The 21508-nt window shown below is 41.1% G+C and overlaps 2 protein-coding genes across 2 annotated transcripts; one reads left to right on the top strand and one right to left on the bottom strand.

The window, feature by feature from the left end:
- Positions 1-7: 7 nt before the first annotated feature.
- On the bottom strand, positions 8-1919 carry trappc2l (trafficking protein particle complex subunit 2L). Its single transcript, XM_020652863.3, has 5 exons — positions 1785-1919; positions 1337-1509; positions 798-885; positions 279-358; positions 8-175 (listed from the first exon to the last, which is right to left on the bottom strand). The coding sequence occupies exons 1-5, from the start codon at positions 1815-1817 to the stop codon at positions 130-132; spliced, it is 420 nt and encodes a 139-aa protein (XP_020508519.1). The 5' UTR covers positions 1818-1919; the 3' UTR covers positions 8-129.
- Positions 1920-2314: 395 nt separating this feature from the next.
- galns (galactosamine (N-acetyl)-6-sulfatase) lies at positions 2315-21406 on the top strand. Its single transcript, XM_020652856.3, has 14 exons — positions 2315-2484; positions 2806-2929; positions 3428-3502; positions 3615-3717; positions 4621-4764; positions 5730-5796; positions 7566-7693; positions 7809-7948; positions 8087-8190; positions 11561-11703; positions 12676-12778; positions 15901-16022; positions 19802-19919; positions 20984-21406. Exons 1-14 carry the CDS (start codon positions 2368-2370, stop codon positions 21068-21070), a joined length of 1575 nt encoding a protein of 524 aa, XP_020508512.2. The 5' UTR covers positions 2315-2367; the 3' UTR covers positions 21071-21406.
- The last annotated feature ends 102 nt before the right edge of the window (positions 21407-21508 follow it).

Genomic DNA, 21508 nt, shown 5'->3' with positions numbered 1-21508 from the left:
CAGGAGGTTGGAACAACATTGCAGATTTATTTCATAGGCATTTCTGTAAGCAAGACAAAATGTAAACAAAAATTTCAATAGGGGGTTTTCTGTACAGGGGGGGGTTCAGAAGAAGTGATGAAATGGGACTCAGCCGGTTTGAACCATCATTCCAGATACGATGCCATCAAAGGCTCTGCAGAAGAATTGGTAAAAAAAAAAAGATTAAATGCATCGAAAGATCACAAAAATATCAGTAAAATCTCTTAGGGAATAATTCATTTGAGGCATAAACCTACTTTGACTGAATGGAGTCGCCAGGATTGTGGAATGGGTTGCACATTACATCTGTGAAAGAGTTGTGTAATTTTCTGAACATCTGCAGTAAAAAAATAAAGTTAATTCTTTACAAAGTTAAAAAAAAAAAGTAACCAGCATGTCTCAACCTATAATGTGGGGTGACATCTTATTTCAGTATTGGCGTTAAAAGTCTGAGTTGGCATCCTGCAGTAAGGTGGGGATTGTAACCTTGACCATGATATTGCACTGAGTAAGTAAAATTGTAATTCCAAGGAATCATGGACAACACTCTGCGTTGAAGTCTATCAGCATTGGCTCTTCTAATCTAATTGAAGCTTGAGGCACAGGGCAACACAGTAATTCAGAGAATGTAGACATACTGTTCAACTAGACTGAATAAATTAAAGACGGAAGTAAAGATTCTCTAGCTGTGTAATAAATAACATGTATTTTGAAGAGTAATGTCTGGACTGCATTCAATTTAAGGTAAGACAAGCCAAAAGTTAGACTCAACTTACACTTCTGATTTCATTGTCACGTAATGACGTATTGGACGAGTCCACAACGATGACAAATTTCACCTTGGAGTTAGTGACATACCCATATCTAGTTTACCAGTTAAGGATATTTGGTTGTAAGTTTTTTTCAAGTCCCATACATATCCTAAATATTATGTTTCTCCTCAGTGCAAAGAAATGCTTTTATCATTAATTGTATGTTCAGTGATTCCAGGTGCAATAACAGGTGTACTACTTTTAAAACACATGTACTCAAATTCATATTAAATGTAATATCCTGACTAAAACCATTCTACTACAATAAGGTCATTACACTGGTCTACAGCTCTGACAATGTGGGCATACAAACAATAAGGCTTTTGGTATATTTCTTGATTTGTAGTCATGTAAGTGAGATGTAGAACAAATGTGCTAATAATAATAAAAGCTGAAAACTGAACTGCACAGTTTTACAGTGTAAACCTCAAAGTAGAGATTATCTAATTAGAGACAACTCTTGTGGGTTTACCTAACCTGTCAACTTAAAGAAACAAGGATACACTTTGTAGTCTTCAGTGGGGTAGAGCAGACCCAGGTACAGCTCTCTCTGGTCCCCTAAAGATTTGCCCACCGCAGAGATCTTCTCCTCTACAACATCCAGAGAGGTGTGCACTGTGTAGTGAAACTTCAGCTCATTTTGAGTGGGAACACTGCGGATATACAGCGGGTAGTTCTGGGAAATGACATATTCAACGGGGAAAAAAACGTAAACAAACCTTGTAAAAAAAGAGGACATTTTTAGTATCCTGCACAGTTTAAAAACGGTGTGGAAATAGAAGAATGCTAATGTAGCCCGATGAGGTTAGCTCAGTGAGGGTATCTCTACATCTGGCGAACACAGATAATTGACCTTTGCTAAGAGTTAATGTTAAGACTACGTAAAACATTTGGACATTAAAAAACAAGTGAAATATAACGCTATGGACACGTAACATAAGCAATCGTTACCTCTTTCGCGATCACTGCTATGCACACCGCCATGTTAGTGTTCCTCCTCTGGCTGTCAGATGATGTCACGTGATGTGGTGCGTTCCCATAATGTCGGAAATACGAAAGCTATTTTTTATTTTTTTAAGTATACACACAGTGTGTTCTAATCATAAACTGTAAAGGTTTGAACGTATGTATTTTATTTACTTATATTATTAGTAAGTTATTTTACAGAGAAAAGTTTCAGTTACATGGTTATACTTTTTGTTGTTGTTGACAGCTTTCGAAGTTTAAATCACACGTACCGTATTTATCAGGGGTCCCCGAATGCACCATATATCAAAGGAGCACTTTTTATAATGTTTTTTTCATACAGTTTGAATTTGTTTTCCTTTAATGACGCCATAGTATTCATACTTTGATAAAACTAAGACTAAATTCAGCTTAAGAAAGGAGAAAATCTCAATTAATTCAATTCAAAACCTCAGAACAATTGCTGTACTGTGTATGCGCAAGCGCTGCGCTGGAGACCCGCACGAAGGCAAACAAAAACACTTCCTCCTCGAAGTTGATGCTCATATGACTAACTTGGAGCGAAGCAATGCGAGTCATGTCTCCTATAACTCTGACTCTCCTGAGTGCATTAATATGCTGTTCTTTGACAGACAAGCCACCAAAAGCTTCATCTCCAAACATCATCATCATGCTCATGGATGACGTAAGTTTCTCTTATTTCTGACCAACCTGAGTCTTACTGTCCTGTCAGGCAATGAATGACTTTTGACATCCCGAAATATGCTCCACTGTCTCTTTAACTATTTAACCCTTTATCTCTTTGTTGATGTTTTTTTTGTTGTTGTTGCGTTTAGTTGTTTGGTTTTTTCTGTCTGTGGGTCCAGAGGAGCTCAGTACATTACAATAACCACTGAACATTCAGCCTGTAGCCTACACAGTGTCTTTGTCTCTGCTTTGCAATTTGTACAATTATTCTGATTTAGGACTAACACATCTACCCACCCCAACCCCCTCTTCTCTTCAGATGGGTTGGGGGGACTTGGGGGTGTTTGGTCAGCCCTCTAAAGAAACACCCAACCTGGATGCCATGGCTGCTCAGGGCATGCTGCTACCAAATTTTTACACAGCCAACCCTCTGTGTTCCCCATGTGAGTCAGCTTAAAAAGGTTGTTTAACATAACCTGAACCTGCAGTTCCTGTTTCTCAATATGCTAGGTTAATGTCATCGCTGTTGCAAGCTTTTGATCTTGTGTTCTGCTTTTATGTAAACATCATTAAAATGTATTTGGAACACTTAATTAATGGACCAAAAAGAAAAAATGTTGCTCATTGACCTCACATGTAACATCATTTTTAAAAGGTAATGTGATTAAAAGTTGCAGATATCACATTTTCTGCAACCTGAAATGTTAAGATGTTTCCATTTGTCCACTGAGAAAAACAACAAAAATTAGTACATTTTTTTAGTAACTTCCAAATTTTTTATTTTTTTTTACAAATGACTTAAATTTGACAGATCAATGCATATCTCTAATTTTTTTAAGTAATGCCAGGAAGTGGACTAACCTATCCTTTATGTATTTGCTAGTATAGAATACCAGCATGCAGACATCCTAATAACTTTTTTGCTTTCATTTTAATGACAGCCAGAGCTTCACTTCTCACTGGGAGGCTGCCTGTCAGAAACGGTTTCTACACCACTAATGCCCACGCCAGAGACGGTACCCTCAGTTATAGCCCATCTTTACTGTGCATATAATCCAACTTTCAAATAATTTGATTTCTGCAATCATTCAAGCTTTTTATTTCAAATGGTTCCTGTTTTTTTTATAGCATACACACCTCAGGAGATAGTGGGAGGAATCCCTAAGGAGGAGATTTTGATACCCCAGATGTTGAAGAAAAAGGGCTACATCAGCAAGATAGTTGGCAAGTGGTGAGCTCCTTACCTCTCCTTCACACACTTTCTTTCTTAAGGTATTGATGTTTATAGGTGATGTTAAAGTTCACTGCACAAGTTGGCTGTTGCTCTAGAGGAAGCCTGTAAACATACTAAAAGTTTCCTTGAGCCGCACAGCCAACCTGGATTACTCCTGATGGTTTGGCCAGTACTTAGCATGTCTGGAAGTTTGAGTGTGAATGGGTAAAACAAAATGTAAAGAAGAAAAATGAATGCAAGCATTATGTATATGTAGTTGGATTTTTGAAAATGCATAAACAATCTTAATGAATTGAATGACACCACCGCTTTTCACTAATATTGTGAAAATTACAATATTTTAAATGCTTTTTCAAATGATCCCATATTAAGACAGTTTATCACCAATCATGGTTATTTGACTGATGGTCATTTTGTACAACAAAGCCTTTGAATCCTGAATGTGAAGAATGTTGGAGAGTTATAATTCATCACAGCAACATTGTCCTCCCTTTAATCCTCTAATGCACCTTGGAAAATTACTCTGACATTTTCTAAATAAGCATATTAAGACTGATTATCTATTAAAATCAATATATATGTTAAATATTTTTGTTTAGTTCATCCACAGAAGAACAATACTTGCCTACTTGACTTTGGATGCGTGTGTATGCTCCTATGTTTTAGTTAAAAGGCTACCACTCAACAAATAAGTTTGCTTTGATTGATTACATATTGTTCTTATTTCAAAATTCAAGCTGAAGTCAAACATACTTGTGTACCCTATAAAAATGAAAATGAAACCAGTATGTAGTACTTCTGAAAACTTGTGTTTATTGGAACACACATTTGTAGCTTTAGCCAAAATCAAAACAGAGTGAGGCTCCGGTCACATTGATCCCATAATGTTTGTCACTGCAGGCATCTGGGCCACAGACCTAAGTACCTGCCCCTGGAACACGGTTTTGATGAATGGTTTGGAGCACCTAACTGCCACTTTGGACCCAACAACAGCAGCAGAGTACCAAACGTCCCTGTTTACAACAACTCTGAGATGGTTGGCAGGTACTATCACACACAAGCACTCAGATATACATGACAGCAAACAAAAAAAGGCTGAAAATCTATAAAATCCTTCTCCCCACATGACTCAGTGGAATAGTGTGGCTGGCTGCTCCTCTGGATGAGCGGAGTGTCTCCCCTCCTCCTACTCTGTACCAGCTGTGCTTGTGTATTCCATTTTCCGCCCATTTGTTTTCCCCAAAACAGCCATATGTGTATTCAGGGTCATTGGAACTGGCAGCCGGGCGTGTTTTTCGCTTAGCCGTGGGTTTAATCAGCGCTGCATACCTGGGCCCAGGACAGACGTACACACACACACACATAGACACGTAAACACAGAGACACACACACGCCCTCCAGAGACGGCAGGTTGTGTTGGCTGGATGCGAAGACACCTGGAGGAAGTGAAGCGTACAAAAGAGAGATGCCTGTCACTGCTTCTCTGCTCGGCGCTCCACGCTTCAGCAACGCCTCATAACAGTTCCCTCTGCTCAGCTCGCCTGAGACGTCTCAAATATGCCTTTCACAAAAATCTCCCGCAAACACACGCCACAAGAGGAAATTTGCTGAAATCAATAGTTTTTTTTTCACAAGATTTATTTTTGGGCTTTTACTTTTGTTTATATAGGACAGTGGATATAGTAGGAAATTGGGGGAGAAAGAAAATGGAGAATGACATGCAGGAAATGAGCCACAGGTTGGACTTGAACCCGGGGCTGTCTGCTTGTTGAACTATAGCCTTCATATATTGGACGCGACCTATCCGCTAGGTTCACCGCCCTGAAATCTACGGTTTCACTGTTATTGTTTTGTCAGTTTAGAAGCAGATTGAACGATCAGGTCACTGTAAATTAGTCGTATAAAACGGTTGAAAAAACTGAAGTGAAATGTTTTTCCGATAGGAAGCCCAGGTTAAACTCATAATGAAGGTTCATTTCATTGATCTTGTCAACCCACTTGGTTTCCAGATTATTTGAGGAATTTGAGATTAACAGGAAGACAGGAGAGTCCAACCTCACACAAATCTACTTGCAGGTAAGTGAAACCTTTTATGTCTCTTCCGAGCATGTCTTTATGTTAGATTGTATTACCCAGTCAGTGCAACAGGAATGTAGTTCCACTGTTCCCTAAGTAAAGCAATTAGCTGAATAGAATGGAATAGAATATGATTCAATGTTATTGTCCACCGGGGTTTAAAACAGTCTAGAAAAAAGCACAAAAACATAAAAAATGTGTTTTTAAATATTCAGAATACAACAGAGCCTGATTTTCCATTTTGCTATTATTGAGATTTTCAACTGTTGTGCAAAGTCATCTTGATTGTCTTTGGTGCCAACATGAATACCTCCCATTCTAAAGTAAAGAGACAAAATACAACCTGTCACTTCATGTGCTTGAAAAGTGTTAGATCGATCAAATAGAGCTTTGTAAAGCTAATATTAGCATGTACCATATAATTGGACTAGACTGTTTCATTACTTACTTGTAAGTAGATCAAACAAAATTAAACTTCAAAGTAACAGACACGCCATTTATTTCTGGTTTGTCTTAAAACTAGTTTTGCCAGCATCTTTGGCAGCTGACTTCAGACTACTTTCCCTTGATGGAGTGACTGCATGTGTGAAAATGCACAACAATGTTCCAATAACTACTTATGAACCTTGGTGTCCTAATGGTTCTTACTGTAGGACACCTTTAATATTTTTGTTGGACATTTGTCATCATCCCAAAATATATGTTAGCTTTGCATTAAATAGATGGTCAAGTTGTTTGACCTTTGATTCTAACAGACTGGAAACTGAATGTACTACACATTTTACAAACATAGAACTAGTATTTGGTAATCAAGAGAGAACAAGTGTTTCTTTTTATCAGGCTTGACATCAGTACTGTAAATTAGGCAACAGTTATTCTTTTGAAATCTGCTCTGATAGTGTTGTAACACTAGTGTTGTAATACTCGACGTCTTTTTGAAGGTCTCGGTCTCGCATCAGAATTAAAAACGTTTTTACTCTGCCTTGTCTCGGACTTTAAAACAAGACGAGTCAAGGCCACCACTGATAGGCTATTTTTCCACATCATTACTGGGATTAGAAGGAAAACACACCTTTCTAACAACAGATAACTTCAATTAATATTTAGTTTAATATTTTTCCCCCCCGGCTACAGCCACAACCTTCCCGGTGTTACGGTCTAAGTGAGTGAGTGACACGCCCCCTGCACACTCGCAGGAGTGGATGGAGACGACTGGAGTAGAGGCACCTGCAGAAACTCAAATCTTAACAAGCCTCTTCATCTCATCTAGTCACAAATATCTGTTAACACTTTATATAAGCAACATTCAACTGATATAAACCCAGATAAACATCTTATAAAAATATATAAAAACAAGTTTATCTGGGCTTGTCAGGTGAATGTGGCTTTTAATAAGTATAAATAAATAAAGTTTATTCATATTTTATCATTATTATTTTTGACAAGAAGTAAGATGAACAAGCTTGCTAAGATTTGAGGGGTTTTTTTACGTTGTGGTTCCTTGCAAACAAAGGTGCAGAGATTTTGTTTGTTGCTGTAACATTTATTTAAAAGCAAACTTAAACTAAAAAAAAAACTTTTATCTTGTTCAATCTTGCGATGATTTTCATTGATATTCATCGTCTTGGTTCTGCATCGGTCTCACCCTGCCTTGGTCTTCACTCTGTCTCAAACCCTAAATGTCTTGGTCTCGGAGCACTCTGGTCTCGGTTAGTGTGGTCTTGTCTACAACACTATGTAACACTCTCTCTCTCTTACCACTGCTACAGGAAGCTGTAGACTTCATTCGCCTTCAGACTGAAGCTGAGCGGCCGTTCTTCCTCTACTGGGCACCTGATTCAACTCACGCTCCTGTCTATGCCTCCAAAAGCTTCCTGGGGAAGAGTCAGCGAGGACGGTACATTACATCCTTTCTTAACTACTCTCTTATTGACAGACAATCCTGCAGATGCATTTGTATTTTAATGAATGAATGATTCATCAAATAATATTTGATTATCTGTGGCCTGTAGGTATGGTGATGCAGTGATGGAGCTAGACGACAGTGTCGGTCAGATATTGTCTCAGCTGAAGAGTTTGGGTGTAGACGATAATACCTTTGTCTTCTTCACCTCAGACAACGGGGCTGCCGTGATGTCTGGCCCAAATGAAAGTAGGAAACCAGATCAGATTCACACACACAATTTGTTTGTGTGAAATCAAGTTGGATCATTTATTTATTTTATGTTATTTCTGTATGTGTATGATTTTCTGTGTTGCTACATGTATTTTTCTGTTTCTGACTCCTCAGGTGGCAGCAACGGGCCGTTCCTCTGCGGGAAGGAGACCACCTTTGAAGGAGGCATGAGGGAGCCCGCCATTGCCTGGTGGCCTGGACACATCAAAGAGGGCACGGTGAGAATACCCCTGTGATTTGCAGCTTTTCACAAAATCAAGCCTTCAAAAAAAAAAAAACAGCAACATTGATCACATAATCCCTGAAACCTTCTCTTGTGACTAGATTATATCACAGGATCCAGAGCTACAGTAGGGTTTCATTTTTGTTTTGAGCATTGTTGCTCCCTAATGTTCTTCCTATCAACAAGTACCAGGAGCTGACATGTTGTCTGTAAAGCTGCAGGCTGTAAAGGACTGTAAAGCAGGTTGAGAGTAAAGGAATAATTATTGCACTAATCCTCTCCTTTGAATGATTGTTGCTTTTTGTTTCACGCGTGTATCATTTTCCTCTTTACATGTGCACACTCTGATCTGCTGTCGCTGTAACCAGTTAATCTTGACTTTGTTAAACTTCTATCGAGTTATTTAACTCCCCGAACAGCAAAGATAGACTGTGTGATTGCAGCCACCAAGCGTGTGGGCGCTTATTCCCCTGTTTCCTCAAATATATTTGGCTGGAATTAACGCCCCAAACTCTCTCTCTCATTCCCCCCCCCCCACCCCCCAACCATCCCCAATCCCCCCCCCCCCCCCCCCCCCCCCACCCACACTGTGATCCTCTAAGCCTGTGCGTTCTGCAAATGACTTTTAATTGTATTAGGGGCAGCTGTGACACGGGGCTGTGACGCAGAGGGATTTTGTGGAGGAGCGAGCGGAGGCTGCAGTCTGCAGTAAGCCTTGCCCCTGGCTCATCTCACAGGGGTGTGCTGGGGCCTGATAGCACAGTGGAGCAGCGAGGGAGAGGGGGATTGGGAGCGTCTTAAGCGGCTAATCTGTTTGTGTGTTTGCTGAGGTTGGATTGAGCTGTAATGAGGACTTCAGTATCTGAATATGCCAGGCGCTCAGGATAAAGGAACGGAGGGGTGGTGGGAGGGGGGGGATACAGGGAAGGAAGCAAGGAAGAAGTAAAAGAGGTGGCTCTTGGAGAAAAGAGAAAGAAGGAAGAGGAGTGCTAAAGACTCTGACGCTGCCAGACTGCCAGGAACGTCTATGTTTTCCCAGGGCTTTGCTGCACCTGTGCCACGTTATAATTGACCAGTGTGTGTGTACATGTCATTTATGCTTGATTTTACACACATATGTAGGCTTTTTATATTTATGTTGGATTAGTTTTGTGTGTCACCGATAGCTTTCTAGACCTTGCAAAGAGACAGAGACGTAAACAAAATCCCTAACAATGCAGAACATCATCAAACACCTACATGTGTGTATGCATTGCAGTTGCAGCTGTAGGCACAAGGGTCGATAGATCCTCCCCAAAGCTCTCTGGGGTTGTGATGACAAAGCTGCATTGTTGGAGCTTCTGTACTCTCCAGCTTTGGATTTATTATTCAGCTCTGCTTGGGAGGGAGGAAAGACCAGGCAGACACAGGGTTGCCCTCGTCTCTTGTTTTGTTCTTTTCTGAAATCTCTGTTGATCTGTGAATTGAAAAGTCCATAAGCTATTTTAGCTGCAAAATGCTGGAGACAACAAAAAGACATCCACGTCTTTGTTAGAGAGGGATTTCAGCAGGTTTTTATTGTGCCAACAGATGCATCCTATACTATCAAGATGAGGAGACAAGTTTGAGGGGGATATGAAGTGGAATGACCACTTCAGTGTGCATTTCCACCTGTGTTAACCTGACAAAAAGCCCTGTGCAAGAGTGGTGAAACTAATAATTGACTGTGTGAATGTGCAGGAAATCATCAATAAGCCATTCACTCATGTTCAGTCAGATGTCCTGGAATGAAGCAGTGTGGTTGCAGGTGCAGATTCAGCATTCTCCCAGTGCCGAAGTAGGGGTGAGGCGGGGGGGGGGGTTGCGGGATGATGATGGAGGGTGGTGGTGGTGGTGGTGGCTGTAGGAACAATGGGGAGGTGGTCTGCTGTGGGGGGGTGTCGGCCCCACAATGTTGTCGAGCGTCACAAGTCCTTTTGTTGTGTTTTATCAGGTGACAGACACACAGGCAGTGGCAGAGACAGGGATGGAAGCACTGCCTCCTCAGATAACCAACATCAGCACTCACAATATAGAAAGAAATGAGAAAACGGAGAGGGGAGGAAGGGAATGTGACATTAATAGAGAGTGATGAGTCAGTCAAAAGAGAGGAAAGGACAAAAGATGAAGAAAGAATGAAGCTCAGTGTAGACTGCAAAAGAGGGCAGAAGTCTGAGTGTGAAAGTTTTAGTTTTGGTCTTTCCAATTATTACCAACTAAATGTCAGTTTTGCTTCCTCTTGTGTCCTTTTGTCCTGTCTTATTTAGAGGTCTGTGTGTGTCTGTGTGTGGGGGACTTAAAAAAAAAAATGAAGTGATGGTCTAAATCTGTTAGTGTGTGTGTGTGTGTGTGTGTGTGTGTGCTAGAAAGAGTGTCTGGATGTGAAGATAGATCATGGAATGCATTGCAAAGCCTTTTCTGTGGCTAGTTCTGTGGATACAGAAGAAAAGGGAATTCATTTCAGTGCTTAGAAAAGCTTGTGTGTGCGTGTGTGTGTGTATGTGTATGTGTGAGAGTGTGTGTGTGTGTGTGTGTGTATGCATGCTGGCTGCCGATAGGAGCACAGCAGCACATGGTGGTGCAGCTGCAGAGGCCTGATAGCGCTATCTGATTGTGAGCGTGCCGTCTCCCTCTAAGGCTCGCTCAGGAGAGAATGGAACGGAAGATCAAGGATGACAGCGAAAAAATGGCATTTTATCTGAAAATAGTTCAAAGTTTATAAATAAAATAAAGCTTTTCACTGGGACTGGGAGAAGGAGATAAAACACCAGCGAGCTCCAGCCTCAGCCGCCTGCTTGCCCGGGCCTCGTCCTTTCCTCACTCCCTCTCCTCTTTCTCTTCATTCCTCTTTTTCTTCACTCCTCTTTTTTTCTTTTTTTTTTTGCATTCCCTGCTAAAAAACTCATTTAGACAGTGAGACATTTTGGAGGTTTGTATAACAAACCTGGAAGCAGAGATTAGAAAGGAAACTAAAGAAATGCCGTTATTTCCTGCAAGTGTGCACACAACCACACAGAAATGATCATGGCAATGACTTGTTACCTGGTTTACGTTCATAAAAACGTATCTCTTTTTTTGCACAAGCATGCATGAAAGAGCACACTTGTGGTATTCCCTTCTTGATTCATGGAACTCATGTGAACTCTTTTCCACTAGCTGCAAAAACGTGAGGAATACTATCATTAACAGCTGTATCTATGTCTAGCATGTAGCTTCATGTGTAATTGGCTTGGTCTTATTTCTTCAATGTTCTTCACTTTCTCAACTCACGTCTCACAGGTTGTATCACATAAGTTACCAAACTGCAGGCGGGGGTTGGGTTTTTCAGACTCTTCGTTCTGTTGCAGGTGAGTTTCCAGTTGGCCAACGTGATGGACCTGTTCACCACCAGTCTGGCTCTGGCAGGCGTCAGCCCTCCTGACAACAGAACCCTTGACGGCCTGGACCTGACACCAGTTCTGCTAAAGGAACCACAGACAATCCTAAACAGGCAAGTATACTGTAGCTGTTACAGGATCTCCATTTTTAGGTTCATGATTACATCCCTAAGTGGGACAGCCAAATTAGTTTTATTAAGAAAGAAGAAACGTGTGTGGTTCCATTTCAGAGAGATGGGTCACCACCATTGGAATGGACATGACATATTTCACATATTTCACAGTAAAATATACAAACCACTATTGGAATGAATGCTGGGAAAGTTTGTTCATCATGAAGCTTGTGGTTTCCAGTGGAACATCCTGAAGTGACTTTTATTGATTTAAATTGAATGTTTTGCAGAAATTTTGATAAGTTGTAAAACGTGTTCCCATGACTTTTTCTCAAGGAATTTGTATTAAGATTTATTTTGGGGCTTTTTGCTTTTGATGTAGAGGACAGTGGACAGAGTAGGAAACCAGAGGGAGAGAGAGTGGGGAATGATATGCAGTGAAGGAGCCACAGGCCATACATGAACCCGGGCCGCCCGCTTGGAGGTCTATAACCTGAATATGTACATGAGGCGCGACGTATCCGCTAGACCGCCTGCATTTTCAAGTCCACATTTTCTCTTGTCCGAATTATTTTTTAATGACATATAGCCTTGTTGAACCAATGACTTACCAATCAATACAGCTGTACACTTACATAGTACTAGTTAGCAAATGCACACTGACCCTTAACACTAGAATGATGAAGACTGTAAACATAATACCTGCTTAACCTCAGCATGTTGCATTGTGATGGTAAGCATGTAGACATAATGATGTTTGCATTTAGGTTAAAAACACTTCTATGTAGTTCAGCCTCATGGAGCTGCTGGCATGGCTGTGGGCTCATTAACTTGTGTTCCATGTAAGGGGGGGAGAATTCCTAATTATTGATAATTTGATCCTATTTTTTTAACAGAAGGTAGGTTATAAAGTTCATGTTTAGTCATACATGTTAGAAAGAGGAAACCATGATATCATCTCATCTTCAACAGGCCAATCTTCTATTACCGGGGGAACGAGCTGATGGCTGTGAGGCTTGGACAATACAAGGCTCACTACTGGACCTGGAGCAACTCGTGGGAGGAACTCAAAAAGGTAAAACTCCCTTTAAACACCAGTTTTTTAAGACGCCACTCGGTCCCATTTCTACTTCCTCATTTGTTGATTTGCATTGCCTCATTCTCTCTCTTTGTCTCTCCTAATCTAACTCAAACACACAAACACTTTCACTGTCGGTGTTATCTTGAAAATGGCTCATCAGTTGACTGCTGTGTACATCAGTGCGTAATGAATATTAATGAAGAGCCCCCACATCAGCAGACTTACATCATTCATCAGCCGGGTTGACTTGTTTGTTCTAACTCCAGTAGAGATTTTCTTCCTCTCCATTTACATACCGACATTTCCTGCTGCACACTTGTTCTTTTTGGCACCATGGGGCTCAAAAAGAAAAGCGATGCCAGCAGTATCTCTCTGTCATAATTACATCGACTCTGTTCTGATTAAATGCATTAGAAACCATGTGAAATTTGAATCCTGAGACGCAAGACAGTGTGCTCTGTCTTTTTTTCTCCCCTGTCCATAAAAAAAACATGTCCTCCTGTCCTCCCTCTGAGGCTCTGCTTTTCCTGTGATCCAGTTTGTTTTATGCCCCATCGGTCGCTTAAATTGCTCTCTCCTTCAGGGCTGCTGAATCAATAGCAGCCTCCTTTATCAACTCATGTGAACTGAAGTGGAACTTCACAAATAATGGCGTCTGATTGCCTGCGAGTTGCCTATCGATTGGTGTGTATGGGTGTGTGTGTACATGAGAAAGAGAGATAGGACAAGAGAAAACATGTACATGTATGTTCTGTAGTCTATATAAAAGGCTATGCTTGTGTGCTTTATGGAGCTCCTATGAGTTAAGTTCACTTTATATGCTTCATGGCATCATGGCTGCATCATTGAACTGTCCATGTCTTGTAATACATTTATGTAAACATTATTTCAGGAAACAGACGGCTCACATTGAGCTGTTTCACACAGTCTAACAAGGCATGAAATACTTTTAAAACTAGACTGTCTTGACCCTTTAAATCCCCTTTATATGCTTCAATTTAACATTTCTCAGAGCGGTTACCCACAATCACACCTAAAAATCCAGTTTTTCCTGCTTCCTCTAGAGCTTTTGTAAATACTTAAAAATATAATTTGAGTTTCTTGGCCCATGGTGAAAATAAACAAGGGAAGATTTGTGTCTGTGAAGAAGAACAAAATTACAGGTTAATAGCTGAGAGATGTGTCGCTCTGTTCTGGCGGTGTTCACGCGGCTCAGCCATGAGGAAAATGAGAAATTTCACAGGCTTAAATGGTTCTCATCAAACTCTCTTGAGGCAGCGCTGGGATGTTAATATTGCAAAATATAGTTTTGTCGTTGGCTTGGGTTCCTTTTGTATGTGGATTGCTGAGTAATGTGTGATACAGGAGGAGCTGTGATGGCTTTTTCAACCTTATTGAATACATCAGAAGAAAATAAATGAAATCTGAAAAAGAATCACTTGTTTCCCAGATACCTGTTAGTCCTTATTTGAGTATTTAGTCTTCATCAATGTCGGTGAAATTCTGTTGCAGACATTGACAAAAGATAGCAACAACTTGTTAGTGGAGATAGAGATGGACTTGTTAGATAAAAATATTACTGTTTACAGCACATATTGATTTAAATATTCAGCCAAAATCTGCATGAAGTGATTGTTCCTTTTCCAACAATTTCCACGGATTTAACCCCCCCACACACACACACACACTTGGATGCTCCTGCACCTTATCTTGTAATAGTGACTGCTGTGCTCCAGTTTGAAAGCAGACTGGTGGTATCCATAGCATTAATGTCAGGGGAGATATGGACCTATGCTGTTCTGTCTTTGGTACAAGAGACAGAGTCAGAGAGATACACGCAGCAGGCCTTTCTGGCTGCTCCTCTGGGATGAGATTTTTTTTTTTTTTCATCATTTTTCTTTTCTGCATTTCTAAGCTGTTGGATTCAAAAGACAGAATAGTCAGGATGAGAAGAGGCTCTGCAGGGTGTGCTGTGAGTGGGGTGGGGGGGTATCTATGCCTCTCACTCCCTCTCTTTTTCTCTCCTCTATATGTATTTTGAGGTGATGCGTTCTCAGCGATCTCAGAGGGGGGCAGCAACAGGGCCTTACAGATGAATGCGCTCTCAGTATTAGTTGTGTTCATCAAAAAGTGTGTGTTGGTGTGTGTTGGTGTGTGTGTGTGTGTGTATGTATGCATTGGTTTGTGTTTGAAGAAGGGGGCTGATCTCCAGGGGGTTCTGGAGGACTGTGTGTGACTCAATCAGGCTGCGGTCGCTGCCAGCCTCATGAGAATGGAGACAGGGAGCAGGAGTGAAGGCGTGGAGAGATGAAGAGGAGGCAGAAAGTCCTCTATTTAGCTTGTGACTTGATTCTGTGTATGATGCACAAAGAGAAACTGCAAAAAACATAATGGACTGGAGGACAATCTGCATTTATATGCCATGAAAACAAGAGTACTTGTCGAGAACTGAGCAGAATGCTGCTGCAAGCCTAAATCTTAACATCCAGTTTGAATTAAGATTTTAAAGGATAAAATGCACAGAAAAACAAAGTGCTTGTGTTCTTCTTAAGTCATCAAATAAAACGAAGTCAAGAGAAAATTCAAATCAAATTGAAAACAAGATTTAAAGACCTAATTATTACATTTTTATGAATGAATTTCGATCGATGTGGTGCATAAAGTGAAAGAAAAAAAATCCTACCCTATGGGACTGTGCTTAAATATAGTGTTCTTGCTCTGATCTATAAGAGCTTTGTAGCCAAAAAAGAGCTGATGTGCTCTTTGGGTTGGAGTCTCTTTCCAGCATACAGACAGATGTCAGGGTCACAGAACTCGACACTTGAGTGTTTGTGAGACAGAAAACCTTCACTCCGATCTGAGCGGTTGTTAATTTATCCTCAAATATTCAATTGTATTCTCCTTTTTAAGTCTGCATATGTTTCCTTTTGAAACATGGTCTATCTCTATTTATCAGTCACACATCAGATTCCTACTTTCCTTAGGTCACATATGCATGCTTGTAACCCAACTCCCACGTTGTTATCAAGACAAAGAAATTCAAGATATATATGTCACAGTTAAAAAGAATACATAAAAAAAAATATGTTTATGACTTTTTGTGCTTTCTCTCATAGGGCATTAACTTCTGTCCAGGTGAAGAGATCCCCGGCGTGACTACTCATGAGCAGAAAGAGCACACGATGCAGCCACTCATTTTCCATCTGGGACGGGATCCTGGGGAAAAGTACCCTATCAGGTTAGTTCTCTGAAAATAACACTTTACCTCTGCTTAATGCTGATTTCCGGTTGGAGGACAGAGGAGAGGCGAAAGAAATGGAAGCGAGAGAGGCGAGTAGTCAGCCAGAAACAGGTGAAGAGATGTTTGAAAATGAACCGTAGAGGATTGAGAATTGAAAAAGCGTTGTGCCTGTTGCTAGCAGAGGCTGTGTATAAGATCAATGCCGATTCAGTGGCATGAAAAAGAAGGCGACGGATTGATCTGCTCAGCCAGAGTGCTCCTGATTACACCCTCCTCTTTGTGATTGCAAACAGCTCCTTAAAGATCGCTATCTGGACCTCAACCCTCCGGTGCACCGCTGCAGGTTAAAATTGCCAGATAAATTGTGCAGGTCTAAATTGAGAGCGTGTGCTGTTTAATGGAGTTTTGCTTGTGTCTGCCTGAGCTCAGAGGAGAGTTAAGAGTTGCCGTGAGGAGAGACACCAGAGGACACAGGCAGCAGAGGCTGAACTAAAACTATTACTTATGAAGGATGCAAAGATAGATGAGCGTCATCCTTTCCTGTTTGCAGCCAAATAAGGTCCTTTTTTTGTTGTTGTTTTTTTACGCAGGATGAAACCATGACTAATACATTAAGATAATCCCACAAGTGCTTTGATGAGAGAACATGTCTTTTGTGCACGCTCTCGCTCCCTGCTGCTGTGAAACCTCATGGATTGACCTTTTCTTTTCTGCCTTCTGCGGCTCCCTCTCACATTTCACTCTTCCCTCGTCTCACCTTTGCCTCTTCAAGCTCCCTTTCAGAAGTGAGATTGAGTGATAAAACATTCAAGTTGTTTTTCAACTGCTCACCTTTTTAGCTTTTCTATTCACTTGTTAGAATATTAAAAGCAAAAACCAATGAATATGTAGTCAAGTGCTGAGGTTTGTGGCATGCCCCCAAACAAAAAATAGACATTTGATGGTCAGCAGGGTCATTGAGTTTGTCTATAAGGCCAAATTGTGTGACCTCTCGCTGCATGACTTCTCCACTGTTCGTATGCAATTATTCTTCTATCCTCTCTCATCGACTGTTTGTTCCTCTTCTTTTCCAAACTTTTCTCCTTTTTTTTCTCTCTACCTTCTCCTGTGCACCTCAGCACACTCCTCACCACTCAGCTGCTGTCCTTCTGCATCCACAGGGACCATTCTCCTCCTTCCTTGTGTGTGTATGTGTGAGTGTGTGTGTGTATGTGTGTGCGTGTGTGCGTGTTTACACATGTGTATGCGTGCATTTTGTCCGTGTGCTCCTCGCTCCCCCAGCTGGACTGGCTGCTTTGCTGTCATTAATCTCCGTCCGCACCTAAAGAGCCACTTAAGATGATGTAGGGCCTGTCTGCACACATACCTTCACTACTGTCGCAGCCTGTGATACAGCAAAGAGCACACACACACACACACACACACACAAACACACACTCAGGGAAAGCAGTGCAGATTACAATTATGCAATGTAGGAAAAAGTTTGGGGTCAAAAATACAGTTTTGGGTATTGCAATGTTGGACAAATTAGAATTGTGTTGGAGGAAGATAAGTCTTGTTTTGGTGAACCAGGAAGACACACACACACACACACAAACACACACACACCCAGCCAGTGATTTCAGTTCCCTACTGGTTTGTTCAAAGCCTTTTTCGGCCCTCCACTATGGCTGTCCATTTTCTGTGACCTCAGGCCCTGAGGTTAACACATCCCACCTTCTCACTCCCCACCTACACTCACGCCCCCCCAGAGCCCCCTGGTCATCCAGAATGTAGTCCCAGCCCTCGCACTGCAGGCAGTGCCGCGCGGTGTGGCCTCATCTGCTGCCATCCACCAGCCTCTTGTGTCCCCAATCAATAGTCCTTACTGAAGTGCTCAATTTCCACCCGGGTGGAGAAGGTTGGTGGAGGGGAGGCGCAGGCAGGACAGATGTATTTGATTGTCTCCTCAATTCCCCCACCTTCTGCTACTGTGTGATTGTTTGTGTGTGTGCATGTGTATGTGTGTGCTCGAGCAATAGTGTTATGAATCAGTAATCAGTGTGGTGACACACCTGAGCAATGCCCCCGTCCCCCTTGGGTGCCATACATTATAAATCAAAAGACTAGATTTGCATACAGCCTGCTTATTATTCCAGAATTTGCCTGTACACCAGTAGGCTAAGGGTTATAATCATGATAATGAGCTGTGCTGAGTGTGAGCTTTTTATTATTTGTTTGCAGAGAGGGCATAAACAAATGGTATTATTAGTTTTTGATTTAGAGGTCTGCGCTGTAAGATTCTCGGTGCATAGACAAAAACAATAGAAAACTTTACGCAGGCTTCGCGGCATATGGCGTGCTTTGCTTGCAGAGTTATACGGAGAAACGTAGTGCCTTAAAGCACGCTGATAAATCGTCTTTACATTTGCTTTGATTAAGTTGCTTCATCACTTATCACAAAATGTATCGCAACAATAAGCAGCGGGCACAGATAGCAGGGGAATGAAATATCCCTCTCGCTGATTGGGATCAGGCGAAAGCAACGATTTGTGATTTCAGATAGCTGAAGCAATTTAATCTGAATGTCTGATTTTAAACTGAGGGGAGTAATCTGTTTTTCCCTCTATCAGCTCGGGTCAGAATGTGTAGATAGTTAGCTTATGACGGATGTGGCTCACCAAGAGAGAGACTAATTGCAGCCAGTGCACTCACTACCAGTCGAGTAATTGTAGGGCAAAATAAAGACTGAGAGTATCGGGGAAGGGAGCAGGTGCTGGCTGATGGAGGAAGCCTTGCTGCCCTGTGGGAGATCTAAGAGGGAGGGTGGGTGTGAGCTGGACAGGGCCTGGGGTTATTACTCTAATTGACACTTCACCTCACACACATGCACATGGTCCCCAGGGGCCAATCAGAAGGCTGGGTTTGCAGTGAAGAGAGGATGGAAGGCTGGCACAGGTGCTGCCAGCGAGCGTATCAGGGGTGTAATTGCACTGCTGATATTTGTCTGTCCGTGTGTCACGCCACCAGACGGACACTCCCCCAACACACACACACACATAGATGCGTGCACACACAGCCCATTAACCCTACAGGTCCTATTGAGAGCAGCGTTCCTTTGAAAGCCTTCAGGGCCCCTGTGTTTTACACACTGAATATAATAATGCACAGAGGTGCTCGGCTCACTGGTGTCCAACAGCAGTAATTGAGAGACAGGGGATGAGAGAGGGGTTTCATGGTTCACCTTGCTGAGTGTGCTTTTCCAAAGGGTGCCACAGTGGACAGCATGTGTGTGTTTTTGTTGTTGACAGCATGTCCCAGCACTGATATAATGAGTAAGGCTTGGATTGGATACATGTGTGCTATGCATTCACTCTCTTCATGCAAAAAAGCAAGACTAAGGGGATATATCATTTTAAAATAACTGAAACTATTGGAGGAACAGACCAAACAACTTTAAAATTGTGCTTGTTTTACAAAAAAAACAGGTTGAATTTATATTAAAAGTTGTTTTAAAAGAAGGGTAATCATTTCAGTCAATTATAAGGGAAAAATCTGAAATGCTTGTTTGCTACATTTTCTTAAATTTCAGGAGTTGCTGCCTGTTTTTGTTGTCAACTGTTTATCTTTTGGGTTTGGTCTTTTGAAGCCCTCATCTTCGGCTTTCAGAAGTTATTTTGTAATTTTTTTCACCTTTTTCTGACTTTTCATATCCACGAGTTGAATGTAAAGGAAATGCAGTGTCATAGATAGTGAAACTGGTAATCATTTTAGCCCTGCATATTGTATGCTTACAGTGTTCTGAGTAAGGAGTACCAAGATGAACTGAGCAGGATCTCTCCAGTTGTGGAGCAGCATAAGAAGACCCTGGTGCCCGGGAATCCCCAGCTCAATATGTGTGACGTGGCTGTAATGGTAAGACTTACTCATTATACAATTTATTGATATAAATGCTGAAAATACAACACCACCATCCTTTGGTGTGTTATGTAACTTACTTTATTCTCACTGTTTCAAGAGGCTGTGGAAATGTTTTCCATAGGCAGGCTTGTTTGCTCCTCTTCTCTGCTTTCTCCTCCAAACTTGGACATCTGCTAAATCAAAAAGAAAATGATACTGCCTATATGAAAAAAAATATCTCTTAATGCTTATCGTTCCTTGTTTCAATCAGTTTTAAGTCTTCATAGAGCCTACAGACTAAAAGCATTCTACTTGAACAAAAAAAAATGTTTATCTTCATACTTGTAGCTTACTTCTCTCATATTTTGTATTTTATCACCCACAAAAAAAAAAAGAAGAAAAACTTGTGGCGCTGGATAGCTTAGTTGTTATAACGCACGCCCCATGAACAAAGGCTACAGCTGTGGGTTCGAAACCGGCCTCGGACCTTCACTGAATGTTGTTCCCCACTCTCTCTCCTCCCGGGGTTTCCTGTCTCTCTTCAGCTGTCCTATCCAATAAAGGCAAAATCGCCAAAAAGTAAAACTTAAAAAAAAAAAGGGGGGGGAAATCTGAAGTTAACAACAGCTGCCTGTACATATCTGCTGTAAAAAGTTCTTCTAGGATTATTTATAGCAGCTAAAGGGAGCAGTGGCTTTGTCATCTCAAACAGCACATTTTGTCAATTACACTGCTGTGAATTTATGCGTAGTGTAGCACTGCCCTCTTGTGGTGAACACAATAAACACAATTTTAAGTTGCGTTTAAATGAATCCTTTTTCAGAATTGAAACAGTTTAGTGTAAAACATACTCTGTTACATCTCTTCCAAATGACATATTATCTATTCAGCAAAAAATGTATTTAAATATGATACTTTTAAGGTGAAGTAGGGACACATTGGGAAATATAGATGGGATGTAGCAATAATCTGGTGACAAACAGCTTCATTTTCACAAGAAAGCAAAACAATATTTCCTTAAGAACATCTTTTATACTCCATGTTTGTGTGCTCACTACGCTGGCTGTTCTCTGTTGCAGAACTGGGCTCCTGCAGGCTGTGAGAAGATAGGAAAGTGTCTCAAAGTGCCAAAGTCTGAGCCCAAGAAGTGTGACTGGCCACACTGAAAGCAGAAGTGCTGCCCCAGACACCAGGATGAGGAAGCAGAACCTGAAGATGTGCCTTTGCCACGCAAAAACAAACAAACTCATTTTTAAAGGATAGAGTTTTTAATCATTTGTAAAACGGGTTTTGCATCTTTAAAACAAAACATTTAATTGATTATACAAATCGGTTTTTTTTTAAAGTTTTTATATGAATGATCCAACAAAAGGTGTACATGTGAAAACACAACATTGTATCAAAAGACTGTTTTTGTAAATTTTCATTCTATTGATAAATTAAAGGGAAATGTATTTATTAAGGTCATGACTCAAATAATAAAGATGTGGTGGATTATTGGATTCATTCTATGTCACTGTTAGATGCTGGGGAAAACCCCTAACCACTCAATGTGCAAACCTTTTTTTCATAAATACTATTTATTTTTTGAATGAGACAAACTA

The sequence above is a fragment of the Labrus bergylta genome, chromosome 3, assembly GCF_963930695.1.
Source record: "Labrus bergylta chromosome 3, fLabBer1.1, whole genome shotgun sequence".
Taxonomy (NCBI): domain Eukaryota; kingdom Metazoa; phylum Chordata; class Actinopteri; order Labriformes; family Labridae; genus Labrus; species Labrus bergylta.
This window is presented reverse-complemented; position numbering and strand designations above follow the sequence as displayed.

Coding starts and splice junctions, on each gene's coding strand:
- galns (XM_020652856.3), top strand. CDS start 2,368: ATGCGAGTCATGTCTCCTATAACTCTGACTCTCCTGAGTGCATTAATA. Junction 2,930..3,427: donor CAACCCTCTGTGTTCCCCAT/GTGAGTCAGCTT, acceptor TTTTAATGACAG/CCAGAGCTTCACTTCTCACT. Junction 8,191..11,560: donor GACACATCAAAGAGGGCACG/GTGAGAATACCC, acceptor GTTCTGTTGCAG/GTGAGTTTCCAGTTGGCCAA.
- trappc2l (XM_020652863.3), bottom strand. CDS start 1,817: ATGGCGGTGTGCATAGCAGTGATCGCGAAAGAG. Junction 1,510..1,784: donor TAGCAGTGATCGCGAAAGAG/GTAACGATTGCT, acceptor GTCATTTCCCAG/AACTACCCGCTGTATATCCG. Junction 359..797: donor GTGACAATGAAATCAGAAGT/GTAAGTTGAGTC, acceptor TTTTTACTGCAG/ATGTTCAGAAAATTACACAA.